At 31.9% G+C, this 21,854-nt stretch overlaps 1 protein-coding gene across 3 annotated transcripts in view; it reads left to right on the top strand.

Moving 5' to 3' along the window:
- The first annotated feature begins 6,578 nt into the window (after positions 1 to 6,578).
- LOC149558415 (cytochrome P450 family protein) overlaps positions 6,579 to 21,854 on the top strand; it is a 66,242-nt gene continuing 50,966 nt past the window's right edge. For 2 of the 3 annotated variants that reach the window (XM_089832655.1, XM_089832654.1), the window contains exons 1-2: positions 6,579 to 6,682; positions 7,055 to 7,129. In XM_089832655.1, coding sequence (XP_089688781.1) covers positions 7,116 to 7,129 — 14 coding nt within the window. In that variant the 5' untranslated portion in view covers positions 6,579 to 6,682; positions 7,055 to 7,115. Of the gene's footprint in view, positions 6,858 to 7,054; positions 7,130 to 21,854 lie in introns of all 3 variants that reach the window. The other variant, XM_089832656.1, reaches the window with a different exon arrangement.

Here is a 21,854-nt window from a genome sequence, read left to right as displayed (position 1 = left end):
TCATCTGCACATCCTACCCAATCAGAATCTGAATAACCAGTAAGAGAAATATATCGATGAGATGAATAATATATGCCCATTGTTAAAGTCCCTTGCACATATCTTAATATTCTCTTAGCTACTATCCAATGTGGGATCTTAGGGGAACTCAAAAATCTAGAAACCACACTAACTACAAAAGAAATAATTGGGCAAGTGTGTGTCAAATACACAAGACTACCAACCAAGTGCCTATATAGGGTAGGATCAACATATTCACCTCCATGTCCTTGCTTAACTTTAATCCTAAAGAAATTGGAGTAGACACACTCTTACAATCTTCCATTCTAAACTTTCTTAACAAATCTTGAGCATACTTTATTTGAGAAAGGTAAATACCGTCATCTGTTTTCCATACTTGTATGCCAAGAAAATAGTGTAGAAAACAAGATCTATCATCTCAAATATATCTTGTAGGTTTAGGGTAAAAGCACAAATCTATGTCACTGTTTGTGATACAAAAATCTATTTTGGTCAAATCTCATTTCTCTATCAAAACTCAATTTTTTTCAAAAACTAAAAATACCCTTTTATAGATCTCAGATTCAATATCATCATTCTATAAATTTTTGAGTGTTTTGATTAGTTATAATATGTTATAATCTCAAAATATTATAAGTTGATATTTCAACATTTCAGAAAATGCTCTCTCAAAAAATGAAAAAAAATAGTAAATCATATCAAAAAAATAAAAAAATTATATTTATCACTAGAGGAGAGAATCCTCTTCATGAATATGTAATTTTTTTTCAAGAAGGTATAGATTTGATAGGGAAGTTTTGACGGGAGGAAAAAATTGTTGGATTCTGACAAGGTCGAACTTGAGTACTTATAACAAAGAAAATACACATCAAAAATAATTATTTCTTTTTTTGTTCACTAGCTATACATGTCATCTATAAAATATTTTCAAATCAAAACAAAAAAAGATGATTTGCACATACTTGTTTGACGAGAACTACATCCTATATTTTTTATAGTTAAAAAAGGGACTTCAAAATTAAATAAAATGAATAAATTCTTAGTCATAAAAATTATAAAAATTATAGGCATAAAATTCATTCAATTCTACACATTTCATCAGTTTACATCATCTTCATATTTTAAACACAAATACCATTTTTTTTGTCATTAATGTTGAACTGTCACATTCTGATATCATGTTTCTTTATAAAAGCTGACACAGGTTTGTGCTTTTACCCTTTAACTTTATGTTATTGATTTAATCCATTTTATGTCCTCTAATGATAAGATCATGAACATAAAGCACAATAATAATGATACCACCATCATCAAATTCCTTCACATACAAATTTGGATCACGAGGACTATTATGGAAGCCTTGATTTTGAAAGTATGTATGAATTTTAGCATACCAAGCTTGTGGAGCTTGTTTTAGACCATATAGAGACTTCCTCAATTTACAAACCAAATGTTCTTGTCCTGTAATTTCAAATCCTTGTGGTTGAATCATAGAGATTTCTTTATCAATTCACCATTCAAAAATTCATTCTTAACATCCATTTGGTGAAGAGATCACTTGAAATGAGCCGCCAATGCAAAAATAGTCTTGAAAGTACTAGCCTTTGCTACTAGTGCAAAGGTTTTTGTGTAATCAATTCCCTCTTTTTGTGAATACCCTTTGACCAACAATCTTACCTTATGTTTTTCAATGCTCCCATCTGACTTAAACTTAGTCTTATAGACCCACTTATTATTAACCACACTCTTACCCTTTGGAAACTCTACCAATTCCCAAGTTTTATTCTTTATCAAGAGTCATACTCATTTTGCATAGCTTGTTCCCATTCATGTTTTCCTTTAGCCTCTTCATATGTTTGAGAATCATTGGTCTTCATTATGGTGGTCATTAAAGCATAATTAATTTGATAAGTCCTTTGATAAATATCTTGAATAATTTTGGTCTTTGGAGGATGAGTAGATTCTTCAACCATATCAAAAGATTCCTTAGAACTTTCACTAATTTTGAAATCATTGTAAGATTCATGATTCTCTATAGCCACTTGTAGAATAGGAGAGGATTTTGACACATCATCAAACCCTTCATTAAACTTGACATCCCTACTTGTAAACACATCTCCCACACTAGGATCATACAACCTATATCCTTTCCTTTGGTCATCATACCCCACAAAGATGTAATTGATACTTTTCTTATGAAATTTCTTTTCTCTAATCTCATCTGGGACATGAGCATATGCTTCACATCCAAACACCCTAAAATACTTATCATTGGGTTTTTTTTTTTTCATATTCCAAGCTTCTTCAGGAGTAATGTTTTGCAAAACACTTGTGGGAGATCTATTCAAAACATGACATGTAGTATAATAGCTTCAAGCACAGAAAAAAGGAAGATTCTTAGATTGTATCATACAATGTGCCATTTCTACTAAAATCCTATTCTTCCTTTCAACAATGCCATTTTCTTGAGGAGTATATCTAATAGACATATCTTTCTTTATCCCATTATACTCACAAAATGATTTTAATTTATTGTTTACACATTCTCCTCCATTATCAGATCTAATTTACTTGATCTTATTTGCACTTTCATTTTCCACATGAGCTTTAAACATTTCAAATTTATTAAACACTTCATCCTTTAGTTTCAAGAAGTAAACCCAAAATTTCCCTGAAAAATCATCAATAAATGTCAAGATATATCTAGCTCATAGGACCCTTTGATGTTGGATTCATAGGACCACACAAATCACTATGGACAAGTTCTAGAGTCTTTCTTTCCCTCCATGTAGACATCTCAAAAGTATCTCTATATTGTTTACCAACCATGCATCCTTCACACACATTTTTGTTTAATTTTATCGAAGGCAATCCATCAACCATATTCATCTTTGAAAGCATAGATAAACTTTGATAATTTAAATGACCATATCTTTGATGCCATAACTCACTTAAAGATGTTCTTGTAGTGATATAAGCCTTCTTATCAACACTTGGTAGAAATTTATATTTTCTATCATTTTCAATTCCTTTAGCCACTATTTTGTATCCATCATTAATATTCTTGATTAAACGCTTATTTGAATAAAACTCCAACTTATAACCATGTTGAGTCATTTGACTCACTGATAGAAGATTTTTGGCCAACCTAGGTACACAATTCACATTAGTTATTTCCAAATTTTTACTATCATTACCTTTCATTGAAATTATAACTATTCCTTCTATGCCATGTGAACTATCATCATCAAGAAATATTTTTGCACCTTTTGTTTCTATTGAAGAGTTAAAGATGTTTTTAATGCAAGTCACATGTTTGCTAGCTCCTGAATCAATATACCATGCATTACTTGAATCACCTTGCATAGCTAGAGAAGCTATCATTATATGATGATCACCCTCTTCTTGAACAAAATTTGATTACTTTATTTGATTAAATCTCTTTTGCCATTTCTTAAAACATTGATCACTCTTATGCCCTTCTTGTCCACACTTAAAACATTTGATTGTACTTTCTCCTTTAAAATTATTATTATTATTTCTTCATTCATTTTTTGGTCTTTGATAACTTTGCCTATTTTGGTGACCTCTTTTTCGAGTCCATTTTCTTTGATTATATTGATTCCCTTGATCAGTTGTTTGGTTTTGATATGATCTTTCTTGATTGTAATTCTGACACCAAGTTAAGAAATCCAAATACTAGCTCTTGTCTGTTCAACATATAAATAAAACACAAGTAGATTATTTTATCCACACTGGGCTGGACAACAATATATTGTTTTTTCCTCTACTCAGTTTGCAATGGAAATGACTACTGATTGCTCATGGCTCTGATAGCATAAAAACATATGTCAAAACAGATATAACTCAACAGAGAACACTTCTCAAAAAATGAGCACTGATATCCTAGACTCAACAACATTCTATTTATAATGGAAAATGTAATAAATGTACAATATGGAGTAGCTACAATATTAATGAGATACGGTTGGAAAAAGAGGCAGGACAACATCAAAAAATGGCTATGATGACTATGAGTGGCTCCACATGTTTTTAATGGCTTTCTAGAAGTTTGGTCTGTGCCGACTACAATTTAGGTGAAGTAATTAATTTATGTCAACAATTACTAATTTTAAAGGAGCCCATAAATGATAACTAAAAGGATGTTAATAAGTTTCACATGCACTAACAACCAACTAATAGGACATTTGTACATAAGTACCCACCATTTTGAGTGCCTAATTATTGGGGCATCTTTAAGTAGGTACTGGTTGACACTTTGAAATGGGCACTTGTTTACCCTTAGCTTCGTTAATATCCAAAATTCATAAAATAATTTTATAGTAGGTAAGTCGAGACAAAAAAATCATTGAAATCTAGTGCATTTTAAACTCTATGAATGCCGATAAAGTTAACTATGACAACTATTGATATGTGCCCTCCACACCCACTTTTGAAACAAGTGCTAACAATAATTTAAAATATAACACATACATTTATTACAATATAATTACATTAAGAAAATATCATAAAATGAACACAAAATCAAATAGAAAATGTTGCTCTTATCATTGCAATATTAAAAATAAATAAAAAATAAGAATAAAAATAATATGAAAAATAAATTTCTCTTTAAAATATTAAATAATAATTCTTATTTATACTATAGAAATATTATTTGTATTACATTACTAATAATATTCATTAATATTATACAACATAGTAAATATTATATTATATTAATCAAATTAAAAAAATAGAACAACAACAAAAAACGCAATGGGTCATAGTTCTTGCCTAACGCATAATGGTTGTAGAGGTGTAGATGAGTGAGAATCTAAATTAACATTATGAATGCATTAATTTTTGCCTAGAAATGCACTTGTAGGATAGAGATATTGATAGAGATAAATAGTAGTATACAACAATAACAACATAAACATATATGTAGAGGAAAAAAGGATAGATAATATAGAGGAGGAAGAGGAAGAAAGATAAAACAGTAAGATAGAGTGATACCAACATAAGTTTTGTGTGTGACAAAGAGAGAATTAAATATAATTATTTTTCTTAATAAAACAAGTAGTCAAAAAAAATCATTGTTATAGTAAAAAATTAAAATATATTATATTTTAATTAATGAAACCAAGAATTTAATTTTTATATTAAAACTCACATTTCTATAAGAAAAAAAGAAATGTATTGAAATATAAAAATATTTTATAAGTAAAACTAATTGTTTAATTTTACACAATTAGAGAAGGTTTACAATTTAATGTTTTGTATTTCCAATTTTTCATAAAATTAAGTAATTTTTAATTATGAAATAATATCTATATAATTTAGTATGTATATTTGTAAATAATAAATAGATGTAATACATATAAATTTGATATTGATGAATAAATATGATGTAATAAATAAGAAATAAAGTATAACTATTTAATTTTAATATATAATTTATAAAAACCTAATAATAATTTATATATATTTTAGAATTGAATTATTTCTATTTTGTGGTTATTTCTTTAATATGTTTTTTGATATAAAATATAATTATTAATTTAATATTAAAATATATATTTAAGTTTTCAATGTATTTAAACTAAATGATAAATTGTTTAAATAAAAAATATTAATAATAATAAATAATGTAATTTAAAAATTGTAACACTTATCAATTATACACATTACAAACACTATTATAAAATATAATATTGTTTAATTTATTTTTATAAAAGTAAAATAATAGTAATAATTTAACTACTTTTATTAAAAAAGCAAAGTTTTAAAAAAATTAGAAATTCAAATAAAAAAAAAAACATATTGAAATTATATTAAAAAGACATATTTATTAGTTATATATATGTAGAAGTATAATTTGAACTTATGTATTATATGAAGTTTTAGGAAAAAGTTATATCAAATATTGAAAAATAAACATCCATGTAAAACTAATAATAAATATATTTAAAATAAGAAATTAAAAATATTTAATAGATTGTGATAATTAATATTGATTAGACATGTTGTGTGAGGTGGAAGATAAAATGTTTGAAAAAATAAAATCTTATCAACTTGTCACAAATGTATAAAAGATAAAGTTATAATGTATAAAAGATAAAGTTATAATTAATACATTCATTAATGCAAGAAAATATTTGTATTTTTTGTTGAAGAAAATTAATTTTCTCCCCCACAAAAAGTAGTATGGACCTATAGAATGGATGAAAAATGTGATTTATAAAATAATCAAAAATTAAAAAAAATATAAACATTAGAAATCTCATATAATCTTTTAAATTTTGAATTTGATTGAATAGTGTTAATGTCATATTTGGATTGACATGAATGCATAAGTATTCCTCCTTGACAGAACTAATAATAAAAATTATACACATAATGCAATATTTTTAAAATATACTTCATTAAATAGTTATTCAGCATCAATAATAATAATTAGAAATCATAAGATCTCACCAAATATTTTACCCAAATATAGTGAAACACAAAACGAGGCCCTTAGATATACGCCCTGACTTTCGGATGGTAGTCTTAGGGACTCCCGTGTCCGAACCCGATCCATAAATTCACGCGTCATCCACCGACTGTATGCTAGTCCGAACACAACTTCAAGTCGTCGCAGGAGGAGCTAAAATTTGTATGTGTCCTAGATGTTAGCTGCATCATTTTATTTTACAAACTTCTTTGCTGGATATTGCTTGGTTGTTTCACGCAGAATTAATTTAAATAAGCTGAAATTGATGCATTAAATATTAGTTTACGCCAAATTCTTCAACTGTACTCGGCTCTGGAATTTCATTCACTCTTTTCAGGTTGTAAGCTTATGGTTAAAATCTTATTACACATAATTCGACACGAAAATAAAACTTTTTGATGGCTAAATTAATTTATACTTAATTTTAAAGGTCACAGACGAGCTTTTGAGTGCTTTGTGAACTACTGTTGCAAGTTGAGTAGTAATGACTGCGGCTTTTTGAACTTTCGTTAAAATTTTAATTTCTATTTGCAGGTTGTGGATTTGTTCTTATTCAAACCCTTTCTTGTTTTAAAGGAGTGGACGTTCATTACGGATGGGATTTCACTGGTAAGAGTATATTTTTGTCGTTTGTATTATCACGTTTTGTTGATTTATAAACGGCTGAATTGTCCTTTGGGTACCATAGTTATTAGGGCTTATCATGTGGATATTTCGATAAGGGGATAGGAGGGCTTCTGTATATGATTTATTCCTTATAATAATTTCCACTATATTGCAATGTCTGATTTCTATGTAACCAAGAACGAGTCCTAAGTAGTAATAGGTGACGCTCTACTATTTATATATGAGAAATAAAAAATGGTATATTCAATTAAGCTCAAGGAGATTTTTTATTTATTTACATCTGCCAAAATTGCCTATAAATGCCCGATGATAAGCACTCTCTCGCAATCTTTATCATCATCTTGTTCACCTTTAACTCACAACCAATAGAAACATCTAAGATCTATTCCAGAGTAGGAGTGAAAATCTGTTCTTCATTCTTTTTGTTACAGTGTGTCGTGTAGTTTATCTGTTCAACATATTTCTCAATCACGCCTTATTTACACCATTAGGTAGATGATAATTATTGATTCTTTTCAAATATAAAGTAACCACTACATTTATTTCAAAAATTAATTATTTGTGTGAGCAATGTAATACAAACAAGTCGACGGATTTGAGTTCTATGTTTTATGAGTACGGGCAAGGGAAGTCGGGTCCTCGATTAAGCACCAATATGCTCAAAGGTTTTTACAACACACTACTTAAAAAGTTAAAAACATAAATGCATAGTTGGTTATATTGGAAAAATAGAACAGCAATGTTTAAAACAGAGAAAGAAGGAACTTCTAGCACGATTTTATTGAAAAATAGATACAAATTTATACAATAGCTTGACCCAATGACATTCCTAAATGACTGCTAAATAGATTGACAACAAACTACTTCATAATTGACAACACACACATAAACTTGACAGCTAATTGAAACTTATGAATCAAACTCAAACACATCTACAATACAAACTTGATTCAAACTAAAACTCTTTGACTCACACCTAAACTAAACTTGTGTTGCAAGCAACTTAACAAAGTTTGTCACATGTGTGTCTCATAACCCTTGTAAAGGTATAGTTTCTCCAATCCATTAGCACCTCAAACATGTGGAGATGGTGTGTCCAATGGTGTTTCGAAGTTGGATGATTGCTGCATAACTATGAGAAAGGCTTACTCCTCTATGACCTATTTTCAAAGCATTGATCTCTTCAAAATCAAACAAATTCTTCAATAACAATTTGATTCAAACTAAAACTCTTTGACTCACACCTAAACTAAACTCGTGTTGCTTGCAATTCAACAAGGTTTGCCACATGTGGAACAATTATTTAATGACTGTGACTTTCTTGTGGCTATGTGATTTTAATGGGCCTGCCTCCTGTGTACAACATGAGGTAGTGACGACTTCCAAATGATGTCACTTGTATTTGCAAAAGTTATTGCAAGGTGACAATCTTACAATAACTTGTGTTATGAGATCAAACACATTGAGTATATGGTGAATGTCTTACATCTCAACATTTTGGAAGTGTAATGCCCCACCAAGGGATCCAAAAGAATTAACCTAAAGTTTTACTAAGTTTACCAAACATTAAAAAAAAAAAAAAGAATTACATACACATCAATCATAAAGTAGCGGAAGCAATAACATACAATCATACATAAGCAACATAATAGATTACATTCCCTAAGGATCCCAAGACGTTGAATCACATTTAAATTTAAATAATACTAAGTAAAATAAATAACACATCCATATGAAAGTACAACTAGAAGTCCATTCCACTTAAATAATATACATTTGTTTCGAATGCCATTTGGCAATAAAATTCAGAATGGGCAATCATCCACTATACATGTCACATGGTATGCAAGGCTGAAAGAATATACATTTATAAAAATAGATTACCTCATCCCTTTCGGATGCATGAAACAAAGTACAATACAATGAGTGAAATCATCTATCATAAAGATATAACCATCCATCATAATACACAAAGATAATATGAAAGGAAATGCAGACAAGAAACTCCAACCATGGCATCAACGGTCGGATCTCAATGGTAAGAGTAAAAAGCACTACCACCCGACCTTGTGGTAACCCAATAAGGTCCACTCTCACCGCGCTGAGGAGATAGTCTCAAGTCCCAAACGGGATATCAATCCCAAAATCAAAAGTAATATCTATGTCAAGGAAACTCTAAAAGTTAAGGTTCCAAGATAAATTGACATCTAGGCCTAGGGGCAAACAAAGACATGTAGGGAATCTACTATGTAAGCGGGCAAGTGTCATCACATGAATCAATGCTAGAGTTACCTTGGCAGTCTAACTTGACCTTGGCCCTTTAGTGACTCTATGTGGCACTAGTATCCTTTCGTACTAACAAGGCACTAGTGACTCTATGGCACTAGTATCCTTTTGTATTGTCAAGGCATACTAATGATCCATGGTCGCAACCAAGCGTTCTCTCTACTCCCATCCTAGTCTGTACTAGCACTTGAGGCATGGGCGAGAACATACAAAGACTCTTATTAGGTTCATTTTACTCTCATTTAGTGTAGTGTTTTCACTTATTAAACAACTTACAATGGGTTACCCTGGCAACCACTTTGGGCCCTAGCTTCCATTGCAAGCCACTTCCCGACATTACATATAGATAACCTACCCTAAGCTTATAAAATCACAAATCAAAGAATCATAGTATTTCACCTCAATCCTAAACAAGTGACTGGAAAGCATCAAAAGATAATTCACAATAACTCGTCAGTTCTTTACAAGCAACTAGAAAGCATCCCAAAAATAACTGATCGAAGGCTCAAAGGTCAAGACAATTATGCCATAACATTCATCCCGTAATCACACAAGGTCACTGAAAGCAATAACGTACAATATAACCAAACTCATCATAGAGCATACTAAACACATTACCATGGTTGAGTTTAAAAGATCAAGAGCAATCATCATAATGCCACAAACACAGAACTCCCAAGCCTTTGGTAGACGTCTTAAAATTGGTCAACACTCTAGTCAACCCACACCCAAAACATAGACAACATATAGGTAACAGTGTAGTTTTATAGTTTGGTTTGATTTTGAAAACACATAGTTGAGTTTAACAGTAAGGTCAAATTTTCGTTTTAAGTAAATTTTTCGAGTACGTAAGATTTACACTTTAACCCTTACTACTTAACCCATTTCTTGTATTTGAATAAAAAACACAATTACCCTTATTCGAAAATAATTTAAAGGTAATTATTTATTAAATTATTAAAATAAGGATTATTGATTATTAAATACAAATACTTGTAATCCCATTAATAATCAATTTATTAAATAATAATAACAATAAATATAATCAAACATTATTATTTGATATTTATCATTAATTCGAATTAACTTCAATAATAATCTAAATTACGAAATTAATAATTATTAATTAAAATTCTTTAATATTTAATATTTAGTATTTATTAATTATTAATTAATTTAATAAATATTAATGAAAACTATTAATAAATTTTATTAATAAATAATAATTTAAAATTATTAATAAATAATAATAAAAATTTAAATAAAATTAAATGTAAAAAATAAAATAAAATAAATACATAGCTTACCCCGCTTTATTAGAAAGCCCGTGGGCTTTTAGGCTGCCAAGACAGCTTTCGTGATAGCAGAGTACTGTTGTAGTAGTCCTTTGTGTCACGGTAGCAAGCCTGCCGTGCGGCTTGTAATAAGGCACGCTGGCAACACTTTGGCCACCGCGGCAGAGGGTGAATGGGGGTGGGGGTGTGGTGGCCCCACCCCCATTAAATTTTATATATAATTTAATTTTTTTTTTTTAAATACAATCTTTTTTTTTAAAAACAAAACCCCCTCCATTCAATTTTTTTATATATAAATATATATTTTATTAAAAAGTTTTAGTAATACCCTGATAGGGAAAATATGACAAACCAGTCAAATTATCACTCTAAAATTTCCATTTCTTTCAAAACCCTTCCCAGTTCAATTGACCATTTTTAAATCTATAGCTGATACTTTAAATCCTCACGTATACAGAAGAAATCAACATGCATACCAGTAATTTCAAAATGAAATATTGGAAGATTCATCACAATGAAATTCGGATAAGCAATTCACAATCACAAAGAAGACAGGAATATTAAATAAAATAATTAACTGGGTGATCAAAACACAAGAATCTACTTAGTTCCGATGCTAAATTCACAGACACCCAAAGATTGTGAGAGAAATCTCTTCTCTCAAAACCTTCTCTCTGAAAATTCCTCTTCTCCAAAATTTTGGGTCCTTAGAAAATGGACCCTCAATTGCTGATAAGGAGTTCTCTCCTAAATTCGAGGCACTGATTGTGCGGTCACCCGAGGGAACTCCTTGATCACAACTTTCAAACTCTTTATTATCTTTTTCGAAACTTCATGCATACTTTATGCAATTTTAAATATTTTTAATAAATTAATTTTTTTTCACTCTTTAATTTATTTTCAAAGCATTAATATTTATTAACTTAAGTAATAATAATATTTAGCATTTATTTAAAAATGATCTCTTAAATATATTATTATTAAATTAAATAAATATTATTACGCTCTCAAAGTAGACTATAATTTTTTCTTTAAATTTAATTTTTTTATTTAATTAATTTTCAATTAATTAAATATTGAAAATATCATAATAATTCTCCATTAAATTAAATTGTTAATTAATCTTTTAATTTGACTTAATTAATAGAAAAATCACCAAAGACCTATAAGACGAAATACAAAAACCCATCATAAAATACCACATTCAAGATCAAACTCTAGGGTTAATTTACGTGATACGACACATTCGGAAGGGCAATCATCTCAGATACTTGTCTTAATTTTCTAGGACAATTGGTTTAAAGGTTAAGATTTGGACTCAAGAATTTATCTCCCCTCCTTACCATTGAGATATTGCGATAGGGTACGCTCATCTTGGCAATTTAGTGAAGTCAATACCCAGTACCTGCAAACTACATAGAATTTACGCATGTACGAACACATATATACTAAACTAAACAGGCAATGGCAGGAAGTGGTGCATCGTGTAGATCCCGACTAGTAGGCTATGACTTCCTTCCTTAACCACATCAGAAACGTCATATATAAAGAAAATATACACACACACCATACACATGCAATATGGGGTAAGTATCCATAAGAAAACACGTATAATAATCCATATAACTAATCATCATCAAATAACTGAACTCACTATAATAATCATCATCAAGGTATAATCATACATACATGAAGTAAATAGTACCAAGTAGTCTCATTAAAATCAACTAAGTGTGAAACAATATTTGATAATTTGAAAGATAATGCTACTAATCATCAAGCATAAACTAGCCTAAAAGAGTTCGACAATAATAACAAAATGTAAACTAGGGTCAGGGACTACAGGAAGGCCATTACTTAAAGAGTACTTGGTGAATATCATTGATATTCTGGGAGGGCAACACTCTTGATATCAGATGTGATATCAAAACCTTTTGAGTACTTGGTGAATATCATTGATATTCTGGGAGGCCATTACTCTTGATATCAAATGTTATATCAAACCTTATTTGGGTACTTGGTGAATGTCACTGATATTCTGGTAGGCCAATACTCTTGATATCATATGTGATATCAAATCTTATTTGGGTACTTGGTGAATATCATTGATATTCTAGGAGGCCAATACTCTTGATATCAGATGTTATATCAAACCTTATTTGGGTATTTGGTGAATATCATTGATATTCTGGGAGGCCAATACTCTTGATATCAGATGTGATATCAAACCTTATTAGGGTACTTGGTGAATATCATATGTTGATATTTTGGAAGACCAATACTCATAATATCAAATGCGATATCAAATGGTGTAAATCTTCTGATATATCAAACGATGTATCTTTAGATTTCTTTTTTTGTAATATTATGTTGAAGTAATATTTATTCTTATGTGTTTATCCTTCTAAGCTAAGAGGGAGTGTTGATGTTTGATAGCTTTAGTCGGATAAAGCTATACATATTTATATATGAGATATAATGTGTGTGTGTGTGTGTGTGTGTTCTTTATATTGAGATATAAGGTCATTGTTATATATATATGAGATTAAATTTATTATTATTATTAATTATTTGATTAATGAATAGATATGTCCGGGACATGTCTATTCATGTCTTATTCTCTCTATATATAAATCAAAGAGGATGTTGCATTTGGAACACACATGCCTAATAAAGCAGTGCTTAATACATTTGCAGCAGATCCAAAAAAGCAACAGAGCCCTAGGAGTACTTATTAGCTTGATACAAATAAGGTCCCTATGGATTACAATGCTTTGCAAAATACATTATCAGTATCATGGCCCTGTGCGATGGCAGTTGACATCCTTGAAAGTTGTCTATATTTTCTGTTATATAGTCACTGGAGATCGCATTGTAACAGACAGTTCTCCTTTACCTTGGAGTTATAGCCTGAAAATAGCACAGTCTGCATTATATGCCTAAACGTTTTCTTTTATTGATGCTATGGCCTAGAAGAAGTACTCATAATCCTGCCTGTCATTATTTATCAAACTAGCTTATAGCTAGATATTTTTGTGATACAATTACTTGTATACATGCTTCCACTGAGCAAAATGTGGAGCTTTTGCAGCCAAATGCTTCCATGGAATACAAGATTTTATTCTGTAGGATTCATTTTTGGATGTTTTTGAAGGCTAATTTTGAAGAAAATTCTCACAATTGACCATTGCCAATTGCCATTTATGTTAGTTTTGGATTTTTTTGAACTAAAACCAGAAATATCTAGGAATTAGGTATATTAAGAACTCTGATGGAAGACTCAATTGAACAGTCAAAAGCAATTATATTGATCGATTTATCTTCATTGACAGTTTAAAAAATAAATGAACGCACAGACACATACACGTATATCCTCTTGTATGGATGAATCATAGTGACACATGTAAGTGGATATGAGTTAATTCCAATTATGAGAGGAGTAAACCAGGTAGAGACAATGATCCCACCTGATTAGTCAAAGGTGGCACTCAAGAATGACATGTTAATGTTAATTATCTATTCAGGCGAGAAATGTATACACTTAATCTAACTGAATAAAATAAAAAGTGCAACAGAATGTTCTTTGTACACCAACACCTGCTCTTTGTTGTAACTTAGGAAGGAAAATAAATGATCCCCAACAACAAGGCCATGTTAAGTACCCATGGACAAAGGGGCACTCATAAAAATTATTAACTTTTTCAAAAGAATTTTTGTAATCTTTTCACATCATTGCCCAGTTGCAAATGCGGACACCCTCTTTTTGTTTTAGTAGTTAGCAGTTGGCAAGTTGTGGTTATATTTTGGCAGCATTTTCAAGTTTTAGAGAGGAAAGAAGACTTGAGTGAGCATTCAAAGTGGATTGGGTGTTGGTGAAAGTACAAGCAAAACAATGATGACCTCAAATTCTAACAAGTGAAGTTTTCAACACTTAGATAAAGTCAAGCGTCAGCCTTGGTAAAATTGCTCAAGCACCCCCAAGTTTCCCCACAACATGTATGGTATTGCTAATAACAGAATTTACAGATGATAGTGCAAAGAGGTACATTCAGGTCTTCCTAATTTCTTATTATTATTACAAGTTATTGATGTGTGAAGAAGTGCAGATTTAGAACAATCACTGTTTATGTTAGAAATCTATTTAAAGGTGCAAAAATCAGGGCAGATTTACCTCTAGTTATGCCCTAGTTACTTGACTCATTGTCCCAGTTAAATGGCGGGATTTCTAGTTGGTTTTTAAGATATTTATGAAATCTGAGTTCAACAATAATACCGTGTATGAGTTATGAAATTTCTGAAGCACTCTGGCTGATGACAGATCTGCAGATTCAGAGACATCTATATCAGATTTATGTTCAAAATCATTCTTATACTTCTATACTGTATGGAAGCCTTTCATCACAGTAAGCAAGGTCAGATTTCGATTGTTTAAAAACTAAATAACTTCGTTTTTAGACTTATAGTTGCAGATTTCATCAATTTTACTTTACCTTTCATTAATGAATGCATCTCATTTATACCCAAGTTGCAAAAGGAAACCTGTTAACCTCAGGATGCATGCAAAATGTTTGACAAAATGAGTATGAGGAAGTGTGCATGATCCTTGTGTAATAGGTTAGGGTTTTAACAGTGGTATTAGTGCTGGAATAGTGCTAGCATATGAATCACGACATCCATTGACAGACATCTTGAAGTGGATCTTTATGGCAAAGGCGGAAAAGAGACTGTAATGGTAGTTTACTATAAATCTCAGGTTGGGGAAACTGCTGAAAGGCATGAGAAATATATGCATCAGTTGGAAAAGTTGAAACTTACTCTTTCCTTTCCAAGATTGAAGAACAGGCAAGAAAGATTTCATAAAAGAAATGGCAAAGCAAGAGTCAGAAAGTTTTTATCATAAAAGATTATGTGATTTCTCATCATGACTATATGATGAGTCTAAGTTGTCAGTCCTGGTTCAGTTTGTATTTGGGTTTGCAGGTTCAATCAAAAATTTCAGTGGGGATTCGGGTTCGATTTGGTTTCATCCATATAACATATAAAAAACAAAAAACAAAAAAATTTAAAATATGTCCACATATGCAGCAGTAATCATGTTCATAATGCACCACTATGCTAATAGTAAAGTTACATAACCAAATAGACTGCCATATATTAACGTTCTATTCCAAAAAAATTGCAAAAATGTCAACATAGAGCACCATATTAATGTTTCAGTTCAAAACTAATCAAGCCAGCTTTAACAATCAACCATCACTGATCAAATATCATCAAAACTCTTCAAATCCTTCACTAGTTATTCACTAAATCCGCAAATTCTTCATTAATTCTTACCAATTCTCCCCACTGAATCCACAGGGTGTCGGAACACAGGGTGCATACAGGCCCATATATGGGCCAGATTGGACCAGCACCTGTATACTTCCAGAAAAATCTGGTAAGCGACGATCTTATTGAAAGGATTAAAGATATACAAGAGAAAATATCCTTTCCTCTTTTTGCAAATTTGATGGGGACAATAGAAGAATACTGTGTTCCATTGCAGGAGACTGCATCTCAATCTACTACTCAAGAGATTGAGTAAGAACAGTCAAAACATAGACCAAACAGTGATAAGGTCTTGCTGGAACAGACAGAAACAGATGTCCCAATTCATGAACTATCCCCTAATCTTTTAGAAGGTGAGCCATTGCAGGACATTAATTTGCAAAGTTACCATGTTTAAGGAGGATGTCTTTGTAGATTCTAATGCTGATATTATAAACCACAAGGATGTGTGTCTTGGAATGAATCTCTCAAAAGCATCTGAGTCTAAAGGAAGTAAGTACACTCATCATTTCTGCTAAAGATATGAGACCAATGATATAGATCTTTTTCAGTTTTACCATCATGAAAAGCATAATCATATCTCGCATGTGGAAGGGTATAAAATTCCTTGGTCCAAAACTGCCAATACATTCTGGATTGTGATCGAAGAGATCATTTATCTTTGACAAGAGAGATTCAAAAGCATGCGAAATATGGTGATAGAGTAAGAGGCACAGAGTGTAGTACAAGGCATGTGGACTATTTTCTTCAGGTTCCAGATAATTTTTATATAAAAAAATCTCTCGTGGGTCGAAGGGGATAGAGGCAGTAATGTTACTTTTGATTTTTCCATCTCCAGTAATCAGAGTGAAATAAAGTTTGTGAGGAGTTGCTTAAGGTGCCTTGTGCATTCTGATGATATTGTGAAAGATAGGTGTCCACAATCTATAAATTGCTCATACGAGCCAAGTAAGAAAAAATCTGATATTGTAACATTCCACAAGAGTCTCACTACTCCTTGCATCATGAAGACACAACCTCCTACTCTCATATTGAAGAGATACAAGACATGTAAAGGTTTTTAGATCACTAATTTAGAGAAAATCATAAGAATTTTGGGTTTGCAATGGATACATCCCATTGAGGAGTTACTTATGGCGACCAAGGGATGTTAATGCTGAAAATGAAGAGGTTATCCTTGGGAAAGTTGCTTCATTATGATATTTCTTTATTTGATAATGTTGGATTTGTCTTGAGAATACTCAATATCACTCTCCCAAGGTGGCCACCAAATGAGATATTTGGAATATGCGAATTTCTTGATGGTCACCAACTAAATGTTGGGGATAAGTGTGGGCTGCAAGATGCATCTATTATGGAAATGGCTTCAGATATATTCGATGATTTCTATATGGCTATTACAGTTCATTGTTAGCATCATAGTTCAAAATCTCGTTCTCTGCCACTTATCAGCGAGGCCCAAAAAAAGTTCAGCAAATATCAGAGATGAATTGGTAACTTCTTGGGAATTTTAATAAATGACTTGAATTAATTAGAAATGCATTTTTTTGCAAAATTCAATATGGATATGCATCTAATGAGTTAGTAAATGAGAAAACAAACCAAACAAGCTGATTTAGATATATATAAATGCAATATGTAACAAAATTGCATCCTCATGTGTAATGTCGATGACTAGCAGCCATATTTAGAGACTTTGAACTCTAAAGAAAACAAGAACTAGCAAATTGTCTTTGTAAAAAGATAAGCAAATACAAATGTCAAGTGCAATACGAAACTAATCCCTTCCAATTAAAAAGAAAAATAATTTAGAAAACTTACTCGTGAATCCGGATTTGCTTGAGAAATCTCTTTGAATCTGCTTCATTGTAACAAATGGATTTTCATAACAAAATAAAGGCGAACTAGAAAGAGTTTTCCTCAACTAATTATTGAACAAATATATTGAATTCCTTTTGATGAGACATTAACTGCTTTTAACTACCAATGATTATCTGAGATACAAGGCTCAACTGAAATAATTGAAATAACTATAACAATGATCAATTGAAATAACTGTAAGAATGATCAACTGAAATAACTGTAATGATGATCATCTGTAATGTCACTAATAACTATAATAACGATTAACTGAAATGACTATAACAATGTTCAACTGAAATAACAATTTACTATCCTTTCATGCATTTAATTAAAGTAAATGCATAACATGAAAAAGAAGAAGAATATATGAGAAGTATCTAGCGAGTCTTTAATTGGTTGTGCAAGCCTCGGCTTTCAGTAAGAGGAGAAGCATTAACTTAGGCTTAACCTCCCAACCTTGAACCATATTTATCCCCACACAATTTGTTGAATAGAAAGACCCTCCCTACTCCGGAATTAGGCTTGGGATACTTTTAGTCCAACCACTTGAGCATTCCAGTGTTTAGAATGTCTGCACAATTATGGACGTACATGTCTGAATAACTGACTCTACTGATATCAAGTGATCATAGACGGTAAACATGCCTTAAAACAACCTTGGCCAAAGTTTTCTGATGGGTTCAATGATCCGATCACCATCGCTTGACTTGACAAGAGGGGAACAATAATATGGACGAGCATGAGCTATTAAATGCAATTAATTTAGATTTATTGTATCATGTCTGACTTTTATTTCCATGTCATTGCAAATTCCATCTCACCTCTTCACCTTTTCCATGGCTATAGAGCCAGTGAGTCCTCGGTGCTTGAATCTCAGAGCAATCAGCTCTGTCCATTGATCCTCAACTGATTCATGAATATTATATGTTTCTAGCTTATCATCTGTGATTTGAAGAATGTGTTCTTAAAGACTTGCAGAAAAATATCATTTGATTCTGACTTTCAGTGGCATAAATAAATTATGATTTTATATCATGGATACTTGGCTTTTATTTGCCATAAACAACTCTAACTTAGAGAAGGTCTAACTTATGATATTAAGCAAGATGATTTGCATCATGATATAAACTGCAGCTTATTGCTGTATAAATCGGAAAGCAGTAACAACTGATAAAGAAAACATATTGCAATGCTTGGGTTTGGATAACTACATAACCTGGTATAATTTGGAAAAAGAATGGAGTCTTGCTAGATGCTAACAATTTGCCTCACTCTTTACAGAAGAGATCTTGAATGCATTTCTTAGTATGATCATTGTTCATGATTTGAGCAGAACATTAGTATAACAGGGAAATCGTGCAAGGAAAATAATGCAATCCTTACTAAGTGGTATACTGCAGAGATATCGAATATTATGAAGAGTGTGGTTGGGTATTATGAAAGAAGTCAGAATGATAAACAAGGAAGTTGGGTGATAAAAGTCATGTCTTCTGCCTCTCTTGACATCATAATATAAGGTGGTTATACGTCTCTTTGGCTTCTAAGAAGCCGTAACTCCTAAAGATGAGACTTGGCTCTTGGACGTCAAATAAATATGCCAAGTGTTTATTTGGTTTTAGCAAGAAAATGAATAAAAATGGAAAATGATTTGAAGGTTATAAATCGAGAATAATTATAGTTTATATCTATCTACTTGCACATAGATATACTTATGAGGTGGCATCATACTATTTATAAAAATAATATTATGATGTCATTTTATTCTTATATCTATGTGTATGTACATAGGTATACATTATAATGATGTGGTGGAAAAATCAATCAAAAAGCCTTTTGAGGTACGTGTTATTTTTAATTAAATTAATTTATGTTTTAAAATGTTTATTCAATAGCTCATGCGGGTCCATCAATTGTATCTTGAAGTTCAAGTCGCTAGGTCCTTACCAAGGCAATTTAAGGTCATACCTGTGTTGATGCGAGTTTTGTATCACTACATAACATATTAAGATTTGAATATTCAGTATGGGATATCAAACATACAACTCCTCCCTTGAAAAGTTATTGCTCATGGAATGTGAGAATAACTCCAATGCTCCTTACACTTGTGGATACTCGCTTAGTTTTATCGATGTGATTCACTGGTAATTACATAGCAGGCCTTATTCAAATTGTTGAGGATGACTTGGACTTTGGTGGGATGATGGAGATGGTGGTTCGGTTTGTGAAATATGCAAGTGGCAAATAATGTTGATGGTGGTGATGATGTAGGATGTGTCTGCCAATGATGATGTTGGTGGGAAAGCGGTGGTGATTGAAGGTGAATGGATGTGTTCTGATACTTGACTTAGTTCTCTAACTCCCTTCTCTAAACTTCGACTACCCAACTACTCACTATTCTACTCCTACTCCTAGGAATGGAAGGTTAGCAAATGGATGGGGATCGAATCTAATGAAGGTTAACCAGTGGCCCCAACTCCATAGATGCAAGGATTCAAAGGAAAGTGAACTAGTTTACCACACAAGGCTTCCCAACCAGCCGCTAGGATGCTAGTGGTCTACAATTGATCCCTATCAAACATCTACTAATGCTACCATGCAACTATCCATCTACTTTACTCTTGCTTAAACAACTTGAAATGAAATATGCTTCAACAACTTAAAAAGAAATCTAACTATGTGGAAGTAGAAAACATGCAATAACACCCAATGTTCTTAATCACCATGCAAGTCACAACAATGAAAAAGAAAGCGATTTTGGTATTATCTTAGCAACAATTTCTCCAACACTTTACAAATGAGAGCAAATGGCCTTATATAGGGGCCAAAAATACAACGGACGGTGGAGATCAAAACAAGATCAATGATCCAAATTGGATCCTGAAAACCCTAATTATGGTTGCCACCCCATCGGCCAATGAGAAGTTGCCACCTCGTCAATGGACCAATGAAAAAAGTCTAAAAGTGGCAACCAATGAGAAGACACCAAAATGATGGCCAATTAGAAATAGACACTTGTCCTATCCTAGAAGAAAGAGAAATTGTCACTTGGGCTTACATCAAATGATCTTCTAATATAAATCTCCTTTTTTCTTTCATTCTTTTAGCTAAGGCAATGAACTTAGCTAGCCTTTTGTTAACTTCTTCTATAGGAGGACAAGGTGTGTGCTTTGCCTTGAGTTTCGCTGACTTCACCACACTGCTTGCTGCTTGTAGTATCTTTTCATGGTCCTCATATTCTTTCGCAAATCCAATAAAAGCATTGAGAGAGGAAAGGGTGCCCAAAATGCTTTTTCTTGATGACAACCTTTCCTAACTCATACAACCTCGATCCAAAATTTGTCTCGTTGATATCCTCTTCTCTGATATCCTCAAAATCAAGTGCTACCCCAACGTCGCTCATCATGGTTGAGATGGAAGTGTTGACGCTTGGGCTGTGCCGTGCAATCTCATTATGTATTTTTTCAAGTGTTCTAAATTTGGTAGTCAATGCAACAAACCAAGATTCAGCTGTACTCAATCCTCTCTCATCCACCAACTTGGCCCTCTCTAAATATGCTTCTGGTAGCCCAATGAATGCTTGTAGCCTAGGAATAGCCAAATATTTGATGGGAAGGAAACCTTTCCACTCCTCTTCGACCAATCTGAACTTGTCTCTGACAGTCACTAATGAATGGAATATTGAGACGAAGGAAGGCAAGAAATTTCGCCCATCTTGGATTGTATCATGGATCCAATCCTTGACTTCATGTAGCTGAGTTGATAGCTCTTTTGAATTGCTCCTGCTGTCTCGAGGAAGGGCTGCCTGGTGTAGTTGTTGGTTGAGTTGGCAATCTCTCCAATATTTGTTTTCAGCCTCCAATTTTACTATTCTTTCATTTGCCTTCCTCAACCTTTCTTTGATGGATGCTATACCTTCCTGGATCTCCTCACATTCC

Source organism: Cupressus sempervirens, chromosome 5 (assembly GCF_028749045.1).
Source record: "Cupressus sempervirens isolate cs-2001-9-10 chromosome 5, ASM2874904v1, whole genome shotgun sequence".
Taxonomy (NCBI): domain Eukaryota; kingdom Viridiplantae; phylum Streptophyta; class Pinopsida; order Cupressales; family Cupressaceae; genus Cupressus; species Cupressus sempervirens.
Note: the sequence above shows the minus strand (reverse complement) of the source record. Positions and strands in the feature narration are given on the sequence as shown.